A 21,590-nucleotide genomic window follows, 5' to 3' on the forward strand; every position below is an offset into this window, starting at 1 on the left:
CTTGCTCTGTCACCCAGGCTGGAGTACAGCGGTGCCACCTAGACTCACTGCCACCTCCGCCTCCCAGGTTCAAGTGATTCTCCTGCCTCAGCCTCCTGACTAGCTGGGACTACAGGTGTCTACCATCACACCTGGCTAATTTTTGTATTTTTAGTAGAGACAGGATTTCACCATGTTGGCCAGGCTGCTCTCAAACTCTTGGCCTCAAGTGATCTGCACACCTCAGCCTCCCAAAGTGCTGGGATTAAGGGCGTGAGCCACCGCGCCCGGCCACTGCTAACATCTTGATTGCAGACTTCCAGGCTCCAGAGCCGGGACAGAATACATTTCTGTTGTTTTAAGCTACTCAGTTTGTGATACTTGGTTCTGGGAAACTAATACAGCATCCATTAGCATCTCTCAGACAGTTTGAGAAGCCCTGAACTAGAGTCATTCAAAAGCAATCCCCAGTGGACCACAAAGACGAAATAATTAGTCTGTGGAGGAAATTGTTTTTCCAAACTCCAGGTAATATTTGTTTTATTTCTAATAAGAGGAAATACATTTGAACAAAGAAGCTCTCATAGTATTGGCAATTTTATACATGTCTCTGTTATTCTAATTTTTTTTACTTGCTGGGCTTGGTAATTCTTCAATGGACACAAAAGCTATGACCTAGAGAGACTACAGAGTTGCTGGTAAGCGCAGGTCCGAGGCCCTGGGCGTTCCCACTCATAGACGGTGGCGTGTGAACGAGCAGCTTAGACCTTGGGCAAAGCTTGTGCTGGTTGAGAGCGGCGAGTCTGGGACAGGGACCCAGGCTGCTCCCTGCTGCTTTCAGGCTCCTCTCTCTTACACTTAATGCCCAGGAAACTGAATATTTTCATCAGCAGCAAATCTCCGATCTCCCCTTCCTCCGACAGCTGCAAGAGAGAAAGAACCAAGCAATGTACACAGAACCATCTTCTTTGGGGGTTTTTCTTTCTAAGGGGAAATCACAGTTTTTATTTATTTATTTATTTATTTATTTATTTATTATTATTATTTTTTATTTTTTATTTTTTTTTGAGATGGAGTCTTGCTCCGTCATCCAGGCTGGAGTGCAGTAGCGCAATCTCGGCTCACTGCAACCTCTGTCTCCCGGATTCAAGCGATTCTCCTACTTCAGCCTCCTGAGTAGCTGGGAATACAGGCGCCTGCCACCAAGCCCGGCTAATTTTTGTATTTTTAGTAGAGAGTTTTACCATGTTGGCCAGGCAGGTCTCAAACTCCTGACATCAACTGATCCGCCTGCCTTGGCCTCCCAAAGTGCTGGGATGATGACAAGCTTGAGCCATTGCATCGTGCCCAGCCGAAATCAGTTTTCTTGTCCACTTTGGTCCCAACCTAGGTCCCTTCACTGTTCAGAGCTTTTTTAGGGTGGGAAGGCCTCCCTCTGGGCATCCCAAGGGTGTGTGCTCCATCCTTTATCCTCAGGGGGTCCCTCTCCTCTCTGTTGAGGATGACTGGGTTTTCACTGCAACATTGCAAATTCCCAAGCCAGCGCAGAGTAAGCCTAGGCTGGGCGGATGACCCTGAAGTTAAACAGCACGTGGGCCCCCTTCTGAGATGAGCGTCTCCCCTTTTCCTCTAGGTCAGAGTGTTAGTGGTAGCTCCTTTCGTTCTTTTTTTTTTTTTTTTTTTTTGATACAGAGTCTGGCTCTGTCACCCAGGCTGGAGTGCAGTGGTTCAATCTGCAGCCTCTGCCTCCCGGATTCCAGCGATTCTCCTCAGCCTCCTGAGTAGCTGGGATTATAGGCACCCACCACCATGCCCAGCTAATTTTTGTATTTTTGGTAGAGACGGGGTTTCACCATGTTGATGCAGCTGGTCTTAAACTCCTGACCTCAGGTGATTCACCCACCTCGGCCTCCCAAAGTGCTAGGATTATAGGCTTGAGCCACCACGCCCAGCCCTTTAGTTCTTTATTATTATTCCTTCTGCTTGCTGTGTTTATCCTCTGGCCTGGCCTGGTATGGGAGGAAGTTCTGGGAATGAAAAACTCAATAGGTGTTTCTCTCCGGACACTTCTCAACCATATATACATATTTAAGAGTGACTTAAAGCAAAGAAAGAACAAATTTTAGGAAACAGGAATGGAAGACTTCACATAAGGGATGTAGGTACCAAACAGGCATGTTCAGTAAACTGGTCAGAAAATGCCCTCTACCACGCCAACAGAGGCTGGGGGTGGAATTTATGTACAAGCTGAGCACGGGGGCTTATGTCTGTAATCCCAGGATTTTGGGAGGCCAAGATGAGAAGATTACTTGATTCTAGGAATCTGAGTCCATCCTGGGCAATATAGTGAGACCCCACCTCTACAAATAATTTTTAAAATCACGGCCAGGAATGATGGCTCACACCTGTAATCCCAGCATTTTGGGAGGCTGAGGTGGGTGGATCACCTGAGGTCAGGAATTCAAGACCAACCTGACCAACATGGTGAAACACCGTCTCTACTAAAAATGCAAAATTAGCCAGGCGTGCTGGGCACATGCCTGTAATCCCAGCTACTTGGGAGGCTGACGCAGAAGAATTGCTTGAATCTAGGAGGCAGAGGTTGTAGTGAGCCGAGATTGTGCCATTGCACTCCAGCCTGGCAACAAGAGCAAAACTCCATCTCCAAAAATAAAAATAAAAAAGTTTAAACATCAAGCCAGTGTGATGATTCACACCTGTAATTCCAGCACTGTGGGAGGCTGAGGCAGGTGGGTCGCTTGTGCCCAGGAATTTGAGACCAGGCCAGCCAACACGGGGAAACCCCATCTCTACCAAAAAAAAAAAAAAAAAAAAAAAAAACCGGCGTGGTGCAGTCCCAGCTACTGGGAAGGCTGAGGTGAGAGGATGACTTGAGCCCGAGAGGCCCACATTCCAGTGGGCCGAGATTGCACCACTGCACTCCAGCCTGGGTGACAGAGCAAGCCCCTTTCTCAAAAGCAAACGAGCAAACTAACAAACAGAAGAATTTATGTACAAAGGTCCTGCGCATTGCTGCTGGGAATCTAAAATGGTACAGCTGCTTCAGAAAACAGTGTGGCAGGTCTTCAAACAAAGAGTTACTGTGTAACCCAAAAATTTCACTTCCAGGTATATGCCCAAGATAAGTGGAAACATATGTCCATATGAAATCCTGACCACAAATGTTCATAGCAGCATTGTTTATAAAAGCCAAAATACAGAAACAACTCAAATACCCATCAGCTGAGGAACGGATAAGCACATAGTTGTTACACCCACACAAAGGAATACGACTCAGTTGTAAAAAGGAATGACACGTGGATGCATGCTACGGCATGGATGAATCTTGAAAACATGATGCTAAATGAAATAAGCCAGACACAAAAGGCCACGTATTGTATGAGCCCATTTATATGAATATGAATTTCCAGAATAGGCAAATCCAAAGAAATAGAACGTAGATTAGTGGTTGCCAGGGGCTGAAGGCATGGATATGGGAGGTGATTAGTAATAGGTAGGGGGCTTCTTTGTGATACTGAAAATGTTCTGGGCCCAGCTGCGGTGGCTCACACCTGTAATCCCAGCACTTTGGGGGGCCGAGGTTAGCAGATCGCCTGAGATGAGGAGTTCGAGACCACCTTGGCCAACATGGTAAGACCAGTCTCTACCAAAAATACAAAAAATTAGCTGGGTGTGGTGGTGGGCACCTATAATCCCAGCTACTCGGGAGGCTGAGGTAGAAGAATCACCTGAACTCGGGAGGCAGAGGTTGCAGCGAGCCAAGATTACGCTACTGCACTCCAGCCTGGGCGACAGAGCAAGACTCTGTCTCAAAAAAAAAAAAAAAAAGAAAGAAAATATTCTGGAATTAGTGATGATGTTTGCACAACTCTGTGAATATACTAAAAAACATTTAATTGTATGATTTAAAATGGTTAATTTTATGGCATGTGAAATATAGCTTCATTGTTAAAAATATAATTTATTTACAATGGACGAGTTCAGTCTTCTGGTAGAAGGAACCCACTCTGATAAAGTAACTGTAATTAAAGGTGGCTACCTAATTGCATCTCCAGATTAAGGTACAGTTGGAGTACCTGGGCATCAGACCTAGCAATGCTCTCTGCTTCCTTGCTAAAAGGAAAATATTTCCCCAACACCACAAAATTGTTTTTAATATATCAAACCTTTTTGCAGGACAAAGGCATTGTGGTATAATACGAACCATATTTGGTCTTTGACCTTGGTTCCTGTCACAGAGCTCCTGAAATCCTTAGAATTTACTAACGGGAGTGTCTTTTGTTATTCATAATGAGCCCTCTTTCATGACACCTGAGTTTTTGCTAATGAGTGACTTAGGGCAGGCCCCTAGATAGCTTCAGGATAGGGCAGGTCACTAGAAAATTCTCAGATGGTCAAGTCTCTGATAAAAAAAAAAAAAAAAAAAAAAAAAAAAGCCACAATATTTACATATAACCCACACACATTCTCTTGTATACTTTAAGTCATCATCTATAAGTACCATTAAGTACTTATAATACTTAACACAGTGTAAATGCTATGTAAATAGTTGTTATACAGGTTGAGTATACCTCATCCGAAATGCTTGGGATGACAAGTGTTTCATGTTTCAGACTTTTTTCAGATTTTGGAATTTACATAATGAAGTATCTTGGGAATGGGACCTAAGACTAAACAGGAAATTTATTTATGTTTATATACACCTTATACACATAGCCTGGAGGTCATTTTATACAACATGTATTTCTAATTTTTATTTATTTATTTTTTAGAGGTAGGGTCTTGCTCTGTCATACCCACTGGAGAGCAGGGTGTGATCATGGCTTACTGCATCCTGGGCTCAAGCTGTCCTCCCCAGTAGCTAGAACAAGAGGCACATGCCACCAGGCCCAGCAAATTTTTGTATTTTTTGTACAGATAGCATCTTGCTATATTGCCCAGGCTGGTCTTGAACTCCTGGCCTCAAGTGATTCTCCTGTCTCAGCTTCCCAAAGTGCTGGGATTGCAGGCATGAGCCACCGGGCCCAGCCCAGTATATATTTTTTTATTTTAAAATTTAAAATATGAAACACTTCATAAATTTGCATGATCTCCTTGCGCAGGGGTCATGCTGATCTTCTCTGTAGCATTCCGATTTTAGCATATGTGCTGCTGAAATGAACACTGCCTCAGTATTTTCAATAATTTTGTGCATGAAACACAGTTTGTATTAAGTAGTTATGTGTGGAATTTTCCATGTGTCACCTCATGTGAGCATGCATACAATTTTGGATTTTGGAGCATTCTGGATTTCCGATTTTTGGATTAGGGATGCCCAATCGGTATAAGATACCCAGTTGGTGTCTGCTGGAGAATTGCTTGGTGTGTGGGGAAAATCTCCACATATTTGGTCACAGAAGTGTTCTGTGTTTAGTGAGAGTTTAGCAGAAGTAAACATTTGTGTTTCCTTTCCAAACACAGATCTGGGACACACGTTACAAGTGTACCAGAGACCATTTAGCAACAGAGGAGGGGCAGCATTCTTAGCATTCTTGAATCCTGTGGACAATAATTTCCTGGTTTCCAGGAAAAATAACTCTTTAAAATGATCCTTTAACATGATGGAGTATGTCACCTTTAAGAAATCTTTTGCAATTTAGCAAAACAACAATACCAAATTGCTGCTCTTGTATAGAAATGGAAAAATTCAAAGAAGGGTGTCTTAAGGGTTTCTTTGTTAGACATGCAGATTTTTCCTTTTTTTTTCTTTTGAGACAGGATCTTGCTTTGTCACCCAGGCTGGAGTGCAGGGGCATGATCACAGCTCACTGCAGCCTCCACCTCCTCGGCTCAGGTGATCTTCCCACCTCAGCCTCCTGTGTAGCTAGGACTGCAGGTGTGTGCCACCACACCTGGCTTAGGCATACAGATTGAAAGAACCTTTCAACTGGGATAGGAAGGGTGAGCTGCATAATATGTCACCCTTCACACAGCTATACCTCCAGAAGGGCAGGAAAAAAAACAAAACAAAACCATACATCTAAGTCAGACAGACCCAGGTTTAAATTCCACCTTTCCTACTTTCTAGCTCTGTGATTCTAGGTAAATGATTTCAACTCTGTGAGCCTTGGTTTCCTTCTCTGTAAGTTGTGAATAATTATACCTACTTCACGGAGCTGTTTTGAGAATTAAATAAAATGTGCGAAGCCTTCAGCACAACTTCCGTTGTGAAGAGAGTGCTCTGTGGGTGGTGCTGGTGGCTGTTATTAATCTGCAGTCTACGTGCTCATATTCCCTCTTCCTGCAGGGAGTCCAGCAGGCCGACTGGAGAATTGCTTGGTGTGTGGAGAAAATCTCCACACATTTGGTCAGAAAGTGTTCTGCGTTAAGTGAGAGTTTAGTAGAAATAAAAATTTGTATTTTTTTTCTGTGAAAAGAAAATGGATGTGAGGTTGACTGCGAGTGCCCAGCTTGCTGCCCTCTGAGCCATGAAGACGTGGGTTGAGGTTTTGGAGCATAGTATGAATTCTTGACCTTGACTGTTCATTAACATTAAAATTACCCAAAGAGAGGGCTGGGTGTGGTGGCTCACGCCTGTAATTCCAGCACTTAGGGAAGCCGAGGTTGGTGGATCACCTGAGGTCAGGAGTTGAAGACCAGCCTGACCAACGTGGTGAAACCCTGTCTCTACTAAATACAAAAAAATTAGCTGAGTGTGGTGGCGGGTGCCTGTAATCCCAGCTACCTGGGAGGCTGAGGCAGGAGAACTGCTTGAACCCAGGAGGTGGAGGTTACAGTGAGCCAAGATTGTGCCATTGCACTCCAGTCTGGGCAACAAGAGCAAAAACTCCATCTCAAAAAAAGAAAAATTTCCCAAAGAGACTTCAAACATACCAAGGGCTGGTTCATTCCCCCAGAGACTCTGTTGGTATTGGTCTCTGTTGGTGTTGGTCTTGGTTGGTATTAGTCTTGGTTGGTATTGGTCTCCTCTGTTAGTGTTGGTCTCTGCTGGTATTGGTCTCTGTTGGTATTAGTCTTCGTTGGTGTTGGTCTCTGTTGGTGTTGATCTCTGTTGGTGTTGGTCTCTGGTGGGGCAGCTGTTGTTTCCAAAAGACCCCAGGTGATTCTAAGGTGCACTCAGGGTGGAGGTCACTGGTGTTGTGAACAGAGTCCCAAACTGGGAATCAGGAGGCCTGGCTCTGACACCAGCCCCGGCCCTCACTTGCTTGTGATTTTGGGGAATTAATGTCCTCAGTCTATGCCTCAGTTTCCCCTCCTGTGAAATGAGGGCTCTGAGCTACAATGATCTTTCAAGTCCTCTAAAGTCTAACGCCGCTCCAGCCTCTTCATAGTTCAGCATCAATGACTGATCAGGAATAGGACAAAGCGACTCACCTGATAGTATTTTTGCTCCTCACTGAAGGCCACCAGGATGACAGAGACAAACAGGTTCAGCACCACAAATGTCATAAAAACGATGCAGGACCCAATGAGGAAGGAGCCAAGCACTGGGCTATAGTCCAGGACCTGTCAGACAGAAAGCCAGGGTCATCCAGTGTCCTGGGTCTCAGCAGCCACTTCCCCTACTGGAAAACCCTCAGAGGGAAAACGGTCCTCAGAGCTAGGCAGAGCCTGGAGCCAGGAAGGCCCCCTCTGCCTGCGGCTCAGAGAGCTGGGCAAGGAGGGAATGGGCAGCCACTCACTTTCCACGGCTGCCACCTCCAAAGACGGCTGCCCTTTCTGCCCAGAGTAGGGGGTGTTTCCTTTGGGAGACCCCTGTACAGCCCTCCCCTGAGTAGCCAGTGTCCGATGTTCCTCTGTGAGCAGGGGTCCCAAGGGCAAGCTGAGGGCTCTAGCAGGGGTGTCCACCTAGGGGAGGGGGAAATATTTCTGTTTGTCCACACTTGCCCAGTGCTTGCCAGGTCATGGGCCCAAGGGATGGCATGGGGCGGGGTGGGCAGGCAGTGGTTTTTCTTATCTTCATAGAGGCTCAGTGTAGATAGCAGCACCTGTGCCCTCACTCCGTTACCTCCTCGTAGTTGAAGATTCCCAGCTGAAGGCTGATCATCGTCTCCGCCGCATCAAAGAGGGTTTTGTAGGAACGGAGTTTCCAACCAAATATTAAGTTCGACTGTCATGGAAAGAATTCTCATAAACAGGGAAGGAGGCTGCCAAGGAGCACAAAACCTGCTGTTTCACAGTGGGGTGGGTGGTCTGTGTCAGCCACTGCCCTGGCAGCGCTGGTCAAGCTACTGTACCTAAAGGGGTGTGCAAGTGGGTGTGCGTACACAACTGGTTTTTGTTTGTTTGTGAGACGGAGTCTCGCTCTGTCACCCAGGCTGGAGTAAAATGGTTCGATCTCAGCTCACTGCAGCCTCCGCCTCCTGGGTTCAAGCGATTCTCCTGCCTCAGCCTCACAAGTAGCTGGGACTACAGGCACGCACCACCACGTCTGGCTAAAATTTATATTTTTCATAGAGACAGGGTTTCTCCACGTTCGTCAGGCTGGCCTCGAACTCAGGACCTCAGGTGATCCACCCGCCTTGGCCTCCCAAAATGCTAGGATTATGGGCGTGAGCCACCGCACCTGGTCCACAACTGGTTCTATATGGCATACATGTGTTTCTCTCTGTGGGTCTGTGCGTGCAAGGCCACACGTGTGTCTGTGTGAGAGTGTACATGTGTATGTCTGTGGCCATCCATATCTACACATATGCACTTGTGTGTATGTATGTGTATCTATGTGTATGTGTGTATCTATGTGTATGTGTGTATCTATGTGTAGTGTATGTGTGTGCACATGCATGTGTATATATGTGTATGTGTATCCATGTGTAGTGTTAATGTGTGCGCATATGTATGTGTATATATTTGTATGTGTGTATGTGTATACGTGTGCATGCGTGTATATATGTGCATGCCTGTGCACGTGCATGTGTATGTGTATACATGTGCATGAGTGTGTGTGCATGTGTGCATGCGTGTGCATCCATGTGCATGTGTGTGCCTGTGTGTGTCATGTTTCTGGAAGTGCTGCTGGATGACCTTGTCCAGGACCTTTGTTGTGTCCACAGCCTGTTGATGATGCCCATCTTTATGTGCATCAGGATGAGGGAGTGCCCAGGGTGCCTCTGGGACTCACGCAGCCACCTGCTAAGCCGCCTGGCTGTGTTCCCCAGATGTGGCCCAAATACCTGGCAATGAAACTGGGCACTCTGCGGCTCCAAATTCTTCGCTCTGGGGAACTGGGTTGAACAGATGATGGGCTTCTGCCCGGGGGAGGCCCTCCCCTCACCGCATTTTCCCTCACCACAACTCCCCACTCCTAAGACTTTCCCAGGGCCACGGTGTCAAAGGGAGGCCCAGCAGCCCTTGGCTCTGGCTCTGAGTTGGTGACTTTTGGTCCCATGGGACACTGCAATGTCCCTGCAGCCCAGACACTGCATGGAGGGCTAAAGAAATCCACATTAGGGTTTAGACGGGAGCTTTCACCAAAATCACAGACTCCAGCTTTCCAGAACACACCCCCATCACTCCCTCAGTGCACCCCACCTGTTTCCGAGGGTGGCAGAGGAAGACGGGGCAGGGCCAGGGATGGAAGGCAGTCAGGGTTGAGGTGACGGAGAGGCAGAGTTGGGTGAGGGTTGGGGTGGAGTGGGGACTAGGATGTGATGGGCTGGTGGATGGGATGATTGGGAAGGAGTGGAAGGCAAGAGACAGGATGGAGCCAGGGTGAGAATGGGGTAGGCCCTGGGGTAGGGTGTGGGTCAGGATTGTGCTAAAGGCCAGAGATGAAGGGAAGGCCAGGGCTCGCATGGGAACACAGTGGGCAGTACAGGGTGTATTTAGAAGGACATCAGGATGTGGTGGAGGCCAGGATGTAAGAGGGTCTTTGTTTCTCACATTATCATAAAAAAGAATTGAAAATTTAATGTTTTTGGCTGGGCACGGTGGCTCATGCCTGTAATCCCAGCACTTTGGGTGGCTGAGGTGGGCAGATTACCTGAGGTCAGGAGTTTGAGACCAGCTTGGCCAACATGGCAAAACACTGTTTCTACCAAAAATACAAAAATTGGCCGGGTGTCGTGGCACATGCCTATAGCCCCAGCCACTCGGGAGGCTGAAGCAGGAGAATCACTTGAACCTGGGAGGCAGAGGTTGCAGTGAGCTGAGATCGTGACACTGTACTCCAGCCTGGGCAACAGAGTGAGACTTTGTCTCAAAAAAAAAAAAAAAAATGCCAGGCACGGTCGCTCATGCCTATAATCCCAGCACTTTGGGAGGCCAAGGTGGGTGGATCACCTGAAGTCAGGAGTTCAAGACCAGCCTGACCAACTTGGTGAAACCCTGCCCCTACTAAAAATACAAAATTAGCCAGGCGTGGTGGTGCACACCTGTAATCGCAGCTACTCAGGAGGCTGAGGCAAGAGAATCGCTTGAACCTGGGAGGTGGAGGTTACAGTGAGCCTAGATCGTGCCACTGCACTCCAGCCTGGGCAGCAGAACAAGACTCCGTCTCAAAAAAACAAAATGAAACAAAACAAAACAAAACAATTTACTGTTTTCATTCATGTTTTTCTAGTCACACGGGGCCATGCTTGTCAATGTGCTCTCACTGTTAAAGTGCTGAGTGAAGTGGCATCGGCCCTCCCAAGTTCATGAGTCATGTCTTGGACAACAAGCACTGACATGGCCTGTGGCCGTATCTACCTTCACGTCCCCAGCTCAAGGACGTGGTGGCCCCATCCATCCCCCAGCATGGCAGCAGTACTCTGTGTGTGTCTAGGAGTTAGCCCTGTGCCTTCTCACCAGTTGGGAAGCCAAGATAATTGGCATATCCAGGAGGGGTCTAGAGGCAGAAAGGACTTCTTCCTGAACCTGGAGCATTTCAGCGCTAGAGCCTATGCCTCCTCACCCTACCCACCTGAGCTCTCCAGCCTTTGCCATTTGACATGACTGGTGCATGAGCTCACAGCGAAGAGACCCTGTACTCAGAAGAGCCACCACTTTCCTTGGGTTCCCAGGGTCTCCCTAACCGTAACTGTCCACTTCCCACCACCAGGTAGCCTTGGCTTCTACAGACACCAGCCCCAAGCTTGTCCCAAAGCAGATACTTACCGCGATGGAGTAAGCCAGGAGCATGGTAAGGATGACAATGATAAAGCCTGAAATGTCGCCCCAGGCACGGCGTAGGGCTGCCGTGATCATGTTCATTTTGGGATTCAACCTGAGCAGATGCCAAAGCTTCACTGTGGACAGGAGTACCAGGAAGGCGATGATGTAGCCAAGGGCGGCATCGGCTGCTGCTGTCTCACTGAAGCTGATGCCTCTGTGGGATCAAAATGGGAAGGCTGGGTCTCAGAGACCTTGAGCAGTTCAGCCGGAACTCATCTGGATGCAAGATTAGACTGACTGGCATTTCAGGATGTGGGATTAGTTTTATCACCATCTCATAGGCTATCAGGTCCAGAAACAGGTCTGGGAAAGAGAGGCGTCCCAGTTCCCCCAGGTGGGTGATGAGATGATGATGATGACAAGGAGGATGCTGGGAATTATGGTGTGACAGTGATAATGACAATGACAGTGATGATGATGGTGACAAAGACGATAATGGTAGTTGGGGTTCATGGTGTGCACTGGTAATCCTAGCTACTCAAGAGGCTGAGGCAGGAGGATCACTTGCATTCAGGGCTTTGAAGCTGTAGTGAGCTATGATCATCATCAGTGAGATGGCAACAGACCAATCATCAAGTCGTTTTCTCTAGGATGTTGGACTCAAGACATTTTTTTTTTCTGATCTGTTTTGAAAAGTTTTATGGGCCAGGTATGGTGGCTCACACCTGTAATCCCAGCACTTTGGGAGGCCGAGGCATGCAGATCACTTGAGGTCAGGAGTTCAGGACCAGCCCTGGCCAACATGGCGAAACCCTGTCTCTAGCAAAAATATAAAAATTAGCCAGGCGTGGTGGCACATGCCTGTAATCCCAGCTACTTAGGTGGCTGAGGCAACAGAATCGCTTGAACCCAGGAGGCAGAGGTTGTAGTAAGGCGAGATCATGACACTGCACTCTAGGCTAGGTGACAAGAGCAAAACTCTGTCTGAAGAATAAAAAATAAATAAAAATAAATAAAAGTTTTATGAAGCCACAAGGTATTTCCTGTTAACTGAAAAACTTTGCAGCCACAAAAAAGAACAAAACCATGTCCTTTGCAGTTACATGGACGCAGCTGGAGGCCATTATCCTAAGCGAATTACCACAGGAACAGAAAACCAAATATTGCATGTTCTCACTTGTAAGTGGGAGCTAAACATTAGGTCATGGACATAAAGATGGAAACAAGGCCGGGCGCGGTGGCTCAAGCCTGTAATTCCAGCACTTTGGGAGGCCGAGACGGGCGGATCACGAGGTCAGGAGATGGAGACCATCCTGGCTAACATGGTGAAACCCCGTCTCTACTAAAAAAAAAAATACAAAAAACTAGCCGGGCGACGTGGCGGACGCCTGTAGTCCCAGCTACTCGGGAAGCTGAGGCAGGAGAATGGTGTAAACCCGGGAGGCGGAGCTTGCAGTGAGCTGAGATCCAGCCACTGCACTCCAGCCTGGGCGGCAGAGCAAGACTCCGTCTCAAAAAAAAAAAAAAAAAAAAGATGGAAACAATACACACCGGGGACTGCAAGACTGGGAGGGAGGCAGGCAAGGGTTGAAAAACTAACTACTGGCTACTGTGCTCACTACTTGGGTATCGAGGTCATTTGCACCCCAAACCTCAGCATCACACAATATACCCATGTAACGAACCTGCACATGTACCCCCTGAACCCAAATAAAATTTGAGGCCAGGCACCATGGCTCATGCCTACAATCTCAGCACATTGGGAGGCTGAGGCAGGAGGATCACTTGAGGCCAGGAGTTCAAGATCAGCCTGGGGAACAATGTGAGACTCCTGTCTCTATAAGATAAATAAATAATTAAATAAAAATTGAAATTACTTAAAAAAGAAAAAAGAAAAACTGGTGAGGCCTGCCTTCTAGCCATTCTACAGAAGAAGCCTTTTAGAACAGGCTCAAGGTGACACTACCTTCCCGAAGCTCTGTGCTCTGGAGAGCTTTCCCCGTCCTCTCCTCCAAGGTTGGACCCACTCAGGGCAGCTCTCTACAGGGCCACACAGAGGGACGCGAAGCACAGACCGGGTTTGCCACCTTGGGTACAGGCCAGGCCTCAGTGAGAATCATCCTTTTACCCAAATCTCCTGCCTTCCAGAATCTTCCTTCCCTGTGAGCAGACTGGAGTTTCTGGTGCAAACAGTTGCTTCTGCCTTTGACTCCAGCAGCTCCTTTCTCCTATCTCTCTTAAAAGACCTAATGCTGGCTGGGCACGGTGGCTCGCACCTGTAATCCCAGCACTTTCGGAGGCCGAGGCCAGTGGATCGCCTGAGGTCTGGAGTTCACAACCAGCCTGGTCAACATGGTGAAACCCCATCTCTACTAAAAACACGAAAAATTGGCTGAACGTGGTGGCAGGCACCTGTAGTCCCAGTTACTTGGGAGGCTGAGGCAGGAGAATGGGCGTGAACCCAGGAGGCAGAGGTTGCAGTGAGCTAAGATCATGCCATTATACTCCAGCCTGGGCAACAAGAGCAAAACTGCGTCTCAAAAAAAAAAAAAAAAAAAAAAAGACCTAATGCTGTCTCATGCCATTTAATTGCTTATATACGTGGAAACAATAACAATACATAAGCCCTCTTTTATTTTTATTTTATTTCACTTTTGACATGGAGTCTGGCTCTGTCGCCCAGGCTGGAGTGCAGGGGCGCAATCTTGGCTCACTGCAACCTCCTCCTCCCAGGTACAAGTGATTCTCCTGCCTCAGACTCCACAGTAGCTGGGACTATAGGCGCGCGTCACCATGCCTAGCTAATTTTTGTATTTTTAGCAGAGACGGGGTTTCATCGTGTTGGCCAGGCTGGTCTTGAACTCCTGACCTTGTGATCCGCCCACCTCAGCCTCCCAAAGTGCCGGGATTACAGGCATGAGCCACCACGCCCAGCCTGGCTTCAGTATTTTTAATGTCTCCTTGGGGTTATTCTCATATTCTCATATATAGCCAAGGTTGAGAACCATGCTGTAATACAACTAACTGCCTTCATAAAGGAGGGCTGGCTGGATATGGAGGCTCATGCCTGTAATCTCAACACTTTGGGAAGCCAAGGCAGAAGGAACGCTTGAGCACAGGAGTTCAAGACTAGCTTGGGCAACAGAGCAAGACCTCATTTCTACAAATAATTTAAAAATTACCTGAGCGGCCGAGCTGTGATCACACCACTGCACTCCAGCGTGGGTGACAGAGCAAGACCCTGTCTCAAAACATAAATAATAAAAGAGGGCTTATGGCCTCTTTTATTAGGCATGAGCCACTGTGCCCAGCCAGAAGCCTTCAATACTTAAAAGGGAAAAGCAGGGAAAAGCGGGCTGGAGAGGAAAGAGGCAGGGTCTGGTGACATTACTGAATCCACATGTTGCCAGAGAAAAAGAGCAGGTAGGGAAATAGTCAATGACGTATTTGTCTCATGCTTAGTAAGTGGGCACTTTACATGAGATAAGGTGAACACGGAGCTGCTGCCTGTGGAGATTAACCTTCTAGCTGTAGCTCTCTCTTTAGGAACAAAACGAAAGACAGTTTCTTGCATGACTCCGCTTTCAGCTTAATTTTTTTTTTTTTTCCTTTTGGCAGAGTGCATTGGGGTCCCAAGATTTTCTTTTCCTTTCATGCAGCTTAACCTCTCCAAGCCTCATTATATGTGATTTCCTTATTTGTAAGAAAAAAAAGATGATGTGGCCGGGCGCAGTGGCTCACGCCTGTAATCCCAGCACTTTGGGAGGCCAAGGCGGGCGGATCACGAGGTCAGGAGTTCGAGACCAGCCTGGCCAACATAGTGAAATCCCGTCTCTACAAAAAATACAAAAATTAGCTGGGTGTAGTGGTGTGCACCTGTAGTCCCAGCTACTGGGAGGCTGAGGCAGAATGACTTGAACCAAGGAGGCAGAGGTTGCAGTGAGATGAGATCATGCAAGAGTCTGTCTCAAAAAATAATAATAATAATAATGGGATGATGCTAATATCACCTCTTAGAGGCCTCAGGAAGATTCAAGTAGGTGAGATGAGATAGTGCTTGTAATGTGGTGTTTTTATGAAAGTGTATGACGTTCAGCAATAACTCAATACATGTTAGCTATATCTATAAAACGAATGAGTGAGTCAAGAAACCCAGTGATTCCAAGCAAGGGAGGGCAGCCTGGAGCCACGTAAGCTAGGCTTAAATTACTTCTCTGCCACATTTTAGCTGTGTGGCCTTGGGGAAGTCACATGACCTCTCTGAGCCTCAACGTCTTTGTCTTTTTATTTTGAGCCCCAGTCTCCCTCTGTCACCCAGGCTGGAGTGCAGTGGCGCAATCTCAGCTCATTGCAACTTCTGCTTAGCAGGTTCGGGCAATTCTCTCGCCTCCTGAGTAGCTGGGACTGCAGGCACATGCCATCTCGCTCAGCTAATTTTTGTATTTTTAGTAGAGATGAGGCTTCACCATCTTAGCCAGGCTGGTCTGAAACTCCTGACCTCAAATGATCAACCTGCCTTGGCCTCCCAAAGTGCTGGGATTACAGGCGTGAGCCACCATGCCCAGCAGTTTTCCACTTTTAGTAGAGTTGGGGTCTCACCGTGTTGGCCAGGCTGGTCTCAATCTCCTAACCTCAAGTGATCTGCCCACCTCGGCCCCCCGAAGTTCTGGGATTATAGGCATGAGCCACCACACCCTGCCCTCAATGTCTTTGTTAAATGAGGCGATGATAACATCGACCTTCATCAATTCTGATGATGCTTCCCTAGGTGCATACATCCTGCCTACCACATAGTGGACACTTAGTATACGGTAGCACAGGTGAGCTTACTGGGGCCCTAATACTTGCAAAGGGCCTCCCCCAAAGGCCAAGAGGAACCTAAGCAGGATGCTACATGGCGCTATGTTTTGGGAAGATTTGCACAAGATGTTCTATTTTGTCTGAGTCATCTCCAATCGTACTCACTTGCAGCTGGCCCCCCACCTGAATCTACGTGGCAGCTAGAGTTATGCCTGCCAGGCGTGCCCGTTTATCCCCTGAGCGTCCACAGCATCCCAAAATCTCCTTCTGACCCCTGGGCCTCAAATGGAGCTGCAGGAAGAGGGGCCAGTATGGGGAGCTGGGGGCTGAGGAGACAGCACTTACTCCTCCCTGTGGTTCCGGCAGCGCTGGAGATCCCTTTCGGCCAGGACAGCCCTCTTCACAAACACCGCCAGGGCACTCCAGCTGGCCAGGATGATGGCCAGCTCCAGAAGGTTCCACTTGCTGCGGAAATAGCTCCACGTTTGCTTTCTCATGCGCTTGCCCTGGAAAAGGAGCGTGAGGTTGTGGCCATGACTGCCCCCACCCCCAGGGCTGCTCCCTCCCCACCCCGGAGGGCCCTCTGGCAGGAGGCTCCCCCAGCTCTGGCCCCCATGCACACAGTGCCCGGGCCTCTCCCCAACCTTGTGCACAGACCCACTGAGGTGGGATAATAGGGCCTGGAAGCAGGGAACCTAAGAACGAAAAAAATGCAAACACTTCAGCTATGACAGGAAATATCCTCTTCATTTACATAGGGTGTACCCCGAGTAAATGACTTTGTAACTTCACTTTAACCTCTTCATTTACATAGGACGTACACCAACTAACCACCCAGGCTGGAGTGCAGTGGGCCCCATCTTGGCTCAATGCAACCTCCGCCTCCCGGATTCAAGCGATTCTCCTGCTTCAGCCCCGTGAGTAGCTGGGATTACAGAAGTGTGCTACCACGCGCAGCTACTTTTTGTATTTTTAGCAGAGATGGGGTTTCACTTTGTTGGCCATGCTGGTCTCAAACTCCTGACCTCAGGTGATCTGCCCACCTCTGCTTCCCAAAGTGCTAGGATTACAAGTGTGAGCCGCCGTCCCGGGCTGGCTGCAGTTTTGCAACATGAAAAGAGTTCATCCTTGGGAGATGGACGGTAGTGACAGTTGCACAATGATGTGAGTGGACCTAATGCCACTAAACACTTAAAAGTAGTTAAAATGGTAAATTTTATGTTATGTATATTTCCCACAATTAAAAATAAATAATTTAGGCTGGGCACAGTGGCTCATGCCTGTAATCCCAGCACTTGGGAGGCTGTGGATGGAGGATCACAAGGTCAAGAGATCCAGGCCATCCTGGCCAACATGGCGAAACTCCGTCTCCACTAAAAATATAAAAATTAGTGGTGGCGGGTGCCTGTAGTCCCAGCTACTCAGGAGGCTGAGGCAGGAGAATGGCATGAACCCGGGAGGCGGAGGTTGCAGCGAGCCGAGATCGCACTACTGCACTCCAACCTGGTGACAGAGCAAGACTTTGTGTCAAAAAATAATAAAATAAAATAATAAAAAATATATAGATAACTTTTAAAATTGCTGAGCGTGGTGGCTCACAACTCTACAACACTTTGGGAGGCTGAGGAGTGACAATCACTTGAGCCCAGGAGTTCGAGAACAGCCTGGGCAAAATCACAAAAACAGGCCAGACACAGTGGCTCACACCTGTAATCTCAGTACTTTGGGAGACCAAGGCAGACAGATCACTTGAGGTCAGGAGTTCGAGACCAGCCTGGCCAACATGGTGAAACCCCCATCTCTACTAAAAACACAAAAATTAGCAGGGCATGGTGGTGCATACCTGTAGTCCCAGCTACTCAAGACGCTGAGGCAGGAGCATCATTTGAACCCAGGAGGTGGAGGCTGCAGTGAGTCAAGATTGCGCCACTGCATTCCAGCCTGGTGACGTAGTTAGACTCCGTCTCAAAAAAAAAAAGAAAGAAAAAATCCCTTTTCCATCCCACTTGCAAGGAAGAAGGGAGGTGTTGATGAGGCACCAGGCATCCCTGCACCCCAAATCCTGCTCACAAGCTATGAGCATGCTCCTTACCTGCACCACCATGTAGTAGAGGAGGAAGAGGAAGTAGATGATCTCTGCCGCCACCACGAAGGGGTGCCAGCCGTCGGTGAAGGGGTACAGGCGGAGGCTGTGCAGGGCCGCGTGCGTAAAGAAGGTGCCTGGGGAGCAAAGTGCGTTCTGCTCACTCGGGGCCACCTGCTCGCTCAGAGCCATGGCTTCTGACCAGGAGCCATCAGGTCAGATGACTCAAGCTCAACCGCTTGAGGGCTGGCTGGGGCCAAGGACAAACCAAAGTTATTTCAGACCCAAAGGACTGAACGTGGACACGTGGTAGACACCGAAGACAGCGGATGCACCAGAAGGGGCAGAGGGGCTGCAGTGGAATGTCCTCCCCTCCCCTCGGCATTTGGTGTTGGCCTTTGGGCACAGACACCTCCAGATAAAGCACATCCACCCACATAATGACAATTGACTCCCACTTGGCTCATTTAAAGCCATTTTGAGCCGGGCCCAGTGGCTCATGCCTGTAATCCCAGCACTTTGGGAGGCTGAGGTGGGCAGATCATGAGGTCCACAGACTGAGACCATCCTGGCTAATGTGGTGAAACCCGGTCTCTACTAAAAATACAAAAAATTAGCCGGGCGTGGTAGCAGGCACCTGTAGTCGCAGCTACTCGGGAGGCTGAGGCAGGAGAATCGCTTGAACCCAGGAGGCGGAGGTTGCAGTGAGCTGAGATTGTGCCACTGCACTCCAGCCTGGACGACAGAGCGAGACACCATATTAAAAAAAAAAAAAAAAAAAAGCCAGGCATGGTGGCTCACGCCTGTAATGCCAGCACTTTGGGAGGCCAAAGCAGCCAGATAACCTGAGGTTAGCAGTTTGAGACCAGCCTGACCAACATGGAGAAACCCCGTCTCTACTAAAAATACAAAACTTAGCCGATGTGGTGGCGCATCCCTGTAATCCCAGCTACTCGGGAAGCTGAGGCAACAGAATCTCTTGAACTCAGGAGGTGGAGGCTGCAGTGGGTTGAGATCGTGCCATTGCACTCTAGCCTGGGTGACAGAGAAGGACTGCGTCTCAAAAAAAATAAATAAATAAAAATAATAATAATAATAAAATTTTTAAAAAGATACACAAACCCAAAAGGGATTTGGAAGAAACTATTAGCAATGGGGAAAGACAACAGAAATTGAATGCCCTTCACTTTTCACAGTTCTGAATTAAAAACACACACACACAAATATATATTCCTTTTTTTTTTTTTTTTTTTTTTTTGAGATGGAGTCTTGCTCTTGTCACCCAGGCTGCAGTGCAATGGCATGATCTCGGCTCACTGCAACCTCCACCTCCTGGGTTCACATAATTCTCCTGCCTCAGCCTCCTGAGTAGCTGGGATTACGGGTGCCCACCAGCAAACCCAGCTAATTTTTGTATTTTTAGTAGAGACGGGGTTTCGCCTTGTTGGCTAGGCTGATCTTGAACTCCTGACCTGGTGATCTGTCCCCTTCCCTCCACCGGCAATGGCCTCCCAAAGTGCTGGGATTATAGGCATGAGCCACCACTCCCGGCCTATATTACTTTTATAATTAAAAGTGTAATCTACTATTTTCTTAAAGTTTGGTATTCAGTGGAGAGGAGGTTGGCTGTTAGGTAAATTGACCATTAGCTGAACAGACTGTAAATTGGTTTTTAGTAGATTGTGATCAGCATTTTAAAGGGGGAAAGGAAGCATGAAGAAGAATAAATAGAATAGAACACAAAATTTGAGAGCCCATCACATGTAGTTTTTTGTTTTTTAAATTTTGTAGAGACCAGGTCTCACCATGTTGCCCAGGCTGATTTTGGACTCCTGGGCTCAAGGAGTCCTTCCACCTTGACCTCCCAAAGTGCTGGGATCATGGGTGTGAGCCACCACGCCTGGCCTCATGGAGTTAAAGTACATGTTATTGGTGAACATTTCATCTTGGTTGCATGTGTGCTGGATTATGATGTAAAACGTACTTTGTGCTGCGCGCTGATGTATGGTGAAATATTATATTAGTTGATATGATCTGTTACCAGGTCACATTCTCCCTCGCCCGTCGCTGCCAGCTCGCCACCGCCAACCCCAGCAGACTGGGAAGCTCAGGATTAGATAATAGATAAGCTGCCTTTGGACTCCCAATAAGCTCTTTTAGGATAATTTGGGCAACAGGCCAGAAAGATGGGGAGAATTAGGGTGGAGGACCCTAATGCTTTGCCTTCGGGGACCCAGGGACTCAAGGCTGCAAGGATAACCAAGACCCACACCTAGATTCACTAAACAACTATTTGCTCTGGAGCTCTGGCCCCGGGGTTGCTGCACCCAGGTAGGTCAGGAACCCCAGCCCAGGGGAAGGAGCGTCTGTCTTCTGGAGCCCTGCAGAGGGTTCCCAGGCGAGGCTGCCCACCCAGGGCGCTGGTCTCTAGCGTCAGCGTGACAATGCAGAACAGGTTCACGTTGGCGTTGTAGACAGTGAACTCCACAAACACAGCTCTGGTCAGGGCGTCCAGCCAGGTGTTGTCAAAGAGATAGCGGAGGATTCTGCGGAAAAGAGTGGCATTGGGGCATTTCTACCCTGCAGGGGCTCCATGTTCCCGCAGCCCCTTGACCGAGGCCAGAGCTTCCTGTCTCAACTTCTCCCTCTGCTTCTGCTCTGCTCCCTGGGCCATCGGGCCACCAGGGCTGCTCCTGGGAGTGGTCACATTTTGTAGCCCACGCTGTGATACGGTGGCACCCCTCATCTCCCGTCCATGAGAGCAGAGATTCTCAAAGTGTGGTCCTCACACCAACAGCATCAGTATCACCTGGGAATTTGTTGGAAATACAGATTCTCAGGCCCACCCTAGACCTGCTGAGTCAGAAACTCTCGGGAGCCCAGAATGCGTGTTTTGATGAGCCCGCCAGGATTCGGATGCTTTTTACGGTTTGAGAGCCATGGTGTTAGAAGAATCATAGTTCGGGTGCAGTGGCTCATGTCTGTAATCCCAGCACTTTGGGAGGCCAAGGCGGGTGGATCACCTGAGGTCAAGAGTTTGAAACCAGCCTGGCCAACATGGTGAAACCCCATCTCCACTAAAGACACAAAAATACAAAAATTAGCCAGGCATGGCCAGGTGCAGTGGCTCACGCCCGTAATCTCAGCACTTTGGGAGACCAAGGTGGGTGGATTATCTGAGGTCAGGAGTTCGAGACCAGCCTGACCAACACGGTGAAACCCCATCTCTACTAAAAATACAAAAATTCGCTGGGCGTGGTGGCGCATGCCTGTAATTCCAGCTTCTCAGGAGGCTGAGATGGGAATTGCTTGAACCAGGGAGGCAGAGGTTACAGTGAGCCGAGATTGCACCACTGCACCTCAACCTGGGTGACAGAGCGAGGCTCCGTCTCAAAAAAAAAAGAAAAGAAAAGAAAAAGAAAAAATTCCCTGTAGTGGTGCATGCCTGTAATCCAAGCTGCTCAGGAGGCTGAGGCATGAAAATTGCTTGAGGCTGAGACAGGAGAACCACTTGAACCCAGGAGGCAGAGGTTGCAGTGTGTCAAGATCATGCCACTGCACTCCAGCCTGGGTGACAGTGTAAGACTATCTCAAAAAAAGAAAAAAAGGGCCG

At 48.4% G+C, this 21,590-nt stretch overlaps 1 protein-coding gene and 1 non-coding gene across 2 annotated transcripts in view; both read right to left on the bottom strand.

The window, feature by feature from the left end:
* Positions 1-507: 507 nt before the first annotated feature.
* Positions 508-21,590, bottom strand: part of PKD1L2 (polycystin 1 like 2) — a 75,855-nt gene continuing 54,772 nt past the window's right edge. Inside the window, exons 26-32 of the mRNA XM_031934468.1 lie at positions 20,390-20,523; positions 17,987-18,114; positions 16,240-16,400; positions 11,098-11,308; positions 8,009-8,110; positions 7,375-7,506; positions 508-902 (exon numbers count right to left, since the gene is read on the bottom strand). Of these exons, the coding sequence (XP_031790328.1) occupies positions 741-902; positions 7,375-7,506; positions 8,009-8,110; positions 11,098-11,308; positions 16,240-16,400; positions 17,987-18,114; positions 20,390-20,523 (1,030 nt within the window). The 3' untranslated portion in view covers positions 508-740. The remainder of the gene's footprint in view (positions 903-7,374; positions 7,507-8,008; positions 8,111-11,097; positions 11,309-16,239; positions 16,401-17,986; positions 18,115-20,389; positions 20,524-21,590) is intronic.
* LOC111552585 lies at positions 5,058-5,164 on the bottom strand. The gene has a single exon (XR_002734674.1). It is a non-coding gene; the product is annotated as a U6 spliceosomal RNA (small nuclear RNA).

This window comes from Piliocolobus tephrosceles, chromosome 17, assembly GCF_002776525.5.
Source record: "Piliocolobus tephrosceles isolate RC106 chromosome 17, ASM277652v3, whole genome shotgun sequence".
NCBI lineage: Eukaryota > Metazoa > Chordata > Mammalia > Primates > Cercopithecidae > Piliocolobus > Piliocolobus tephrosceles.